Here is a 1555-nt window from a genome sequence, read left to right on the forward strand (position 1 = left end):
GCGCCCGACACGCGACCGTAGCCCTGATGCGTGGCCACGGAGCGCTTGCGCGTCACCTTGACGCCGAGGGCGGCGGCTTCGGCGCGTCTCCTCCTCTCGGAGCGCCTCTTTTTCTCATCCAGCCTCTGTGCTCCCCCGGCGAGCGTGTAGAGGCCGCCGCCGCCCTGACTGCCAGTGCGGCTGGAGAGCTGGTAGAGCTGGTCGTGCTTGCGCTCCTGCACCAGCGCGCTGTTGCGGCCAAAGATGGCAGAGAAGCACACCGTGACGGCGCCGTGGAAGCAACGGTTGGTGAGGCGGACGAGGTGGTCGATGAGCTCGGCGCCCTTGAGGAAGCCGCCTTCGAGAAAGTCCGAGATCGGACGCGAGCAGACCAGGCCCATGTCGAGAAGGCAGATGGGCGGGGGTGCAGGAGACGTCGGACAGGATGAGGAGGAGGAAACGTCGTCGGTCCGATTCGAGGTCGAAGGCGGGGACGGGGATGAGAGGGATGGGCAGGGCAAGGCCCCGGTGGCAGGCGGATGGCGTGGTGGTCGGGGGAGGAAAGGCTACGGTCGGTCGAGTCGGCGGTCTTCCTGCGTCTATATGGCTGTACGAGAGGTGATAAGCAGGTGGACCGAGATTAGACTCGGGGCTGAGGACGGAGAGTTGGGAGTGCCGGGGCTCATGCAACGGCCGCCGGATGTAGAAGTACAGGAGCAGCAGGGCAGGTTGGAGTGGTTTCGTGAGACCGGCGAGCAAAGGCCGTCGGAGGATTTCGTTAGTGTGTGTCGTGAGATCGTTATGGGGGCGTCGTGGCAGTCTTGATGGTCTGTGGCGGGTGGCGGCGGGGATCGATCGGAGGAGGGAGGGGCAAGGTGAGTGTCGAAATCCGAAGGCGGGAGGGGAAGAGGAAGGCGGGGCACAGTGGGGAAGGTGAAGGGCGAGGACGTTGACGGTGACGGTGGTAGACGAAGCCAAGCAAAGGGACATGTAACTTTGAGAGGCCACAGGTGAGGGGCGACCTCGGCCTCGACCTCGACCTCGACCTCGAGGACGGGCCAAGAGGAGGCGGGATGCGGGGCTGGGCAGGTCGATACGCCGCCCTTCAGTCGGAAACGTAGAACGCACGGCCAACACCGCACAGCACCGCATCGCACCACTTGTCGCGTTGACGCGGTCGGGACACGCCAACGAGGTCGAGAACGACGTTCGAGAAATCAGCTGAGTTTCGTCAAAGCTTCCGAGGGGCGGCCCATCTCGCACCACCGTCATCCTTGCTTCATCCTCTTCCATATGCATCCGCTCTGCAGGCACCGCCGGGTTGTGCCTGTTCGTCAGTGTGCGTCACCGCCGGGCTGCGGTAGTGTAAGTAGCAAGCGGGCTTCTCCGACGACGATGCCAGGCAGCAGACAGACACAGAGGTGGCGACATGTCGAAGCAAAGCAAGCCTGTCGGCATCGAAGTGTGGACGCCAAGCAAGCAGGACAGGCGGGCGAGCCTGGCTACTCGTGCAGACGCCAATTTGGCGAGGAAAGGACCCCTGAGCGCCCCTGTCTTGAGATCAAGTCGAGGCTGA

General features: G+C 64.0%; 1 protein-coding gene across 1 annotated transcript in view; it reads right to left on the reverse strand.

Annotated features, from left to right (window-relative positions):
- The window catches only part of PFL1_00188 (uncharacterized protein), a gene marked incomplete at both ends in the record, with an annotated part of 2199 nt that extends 1819 nt beyond the window's left edge, over window positions 1–380 (reverse strand). The window contains one exon of the mRNA XM_007877685.1: window positions 39–380. Coding sequence (XP_007875876.1) covers window positions 39–380 — 342 coding nt within the window. The remainder of the gene's footprint in view (window positions 1–38) is intronic.
- Window positions 381–1555: the final 1175 nt, after the last annotated feature.

The sequence above is a fragment of the Pseudozyma flocculosa genome, assembly GCF_000417875.1.
Source record: "Pseudozyma flocculosa PF-1 unplaced genomic scaffold scaffold00001, whole genome shotgun sequence".
NCBI lineage: Eukaryota > Fungi > Basidiomycota > Ustilaginomycetes > Ustilaginales > Ustilaginaceae > Pseudozyma > Pseudozyma flocculosa.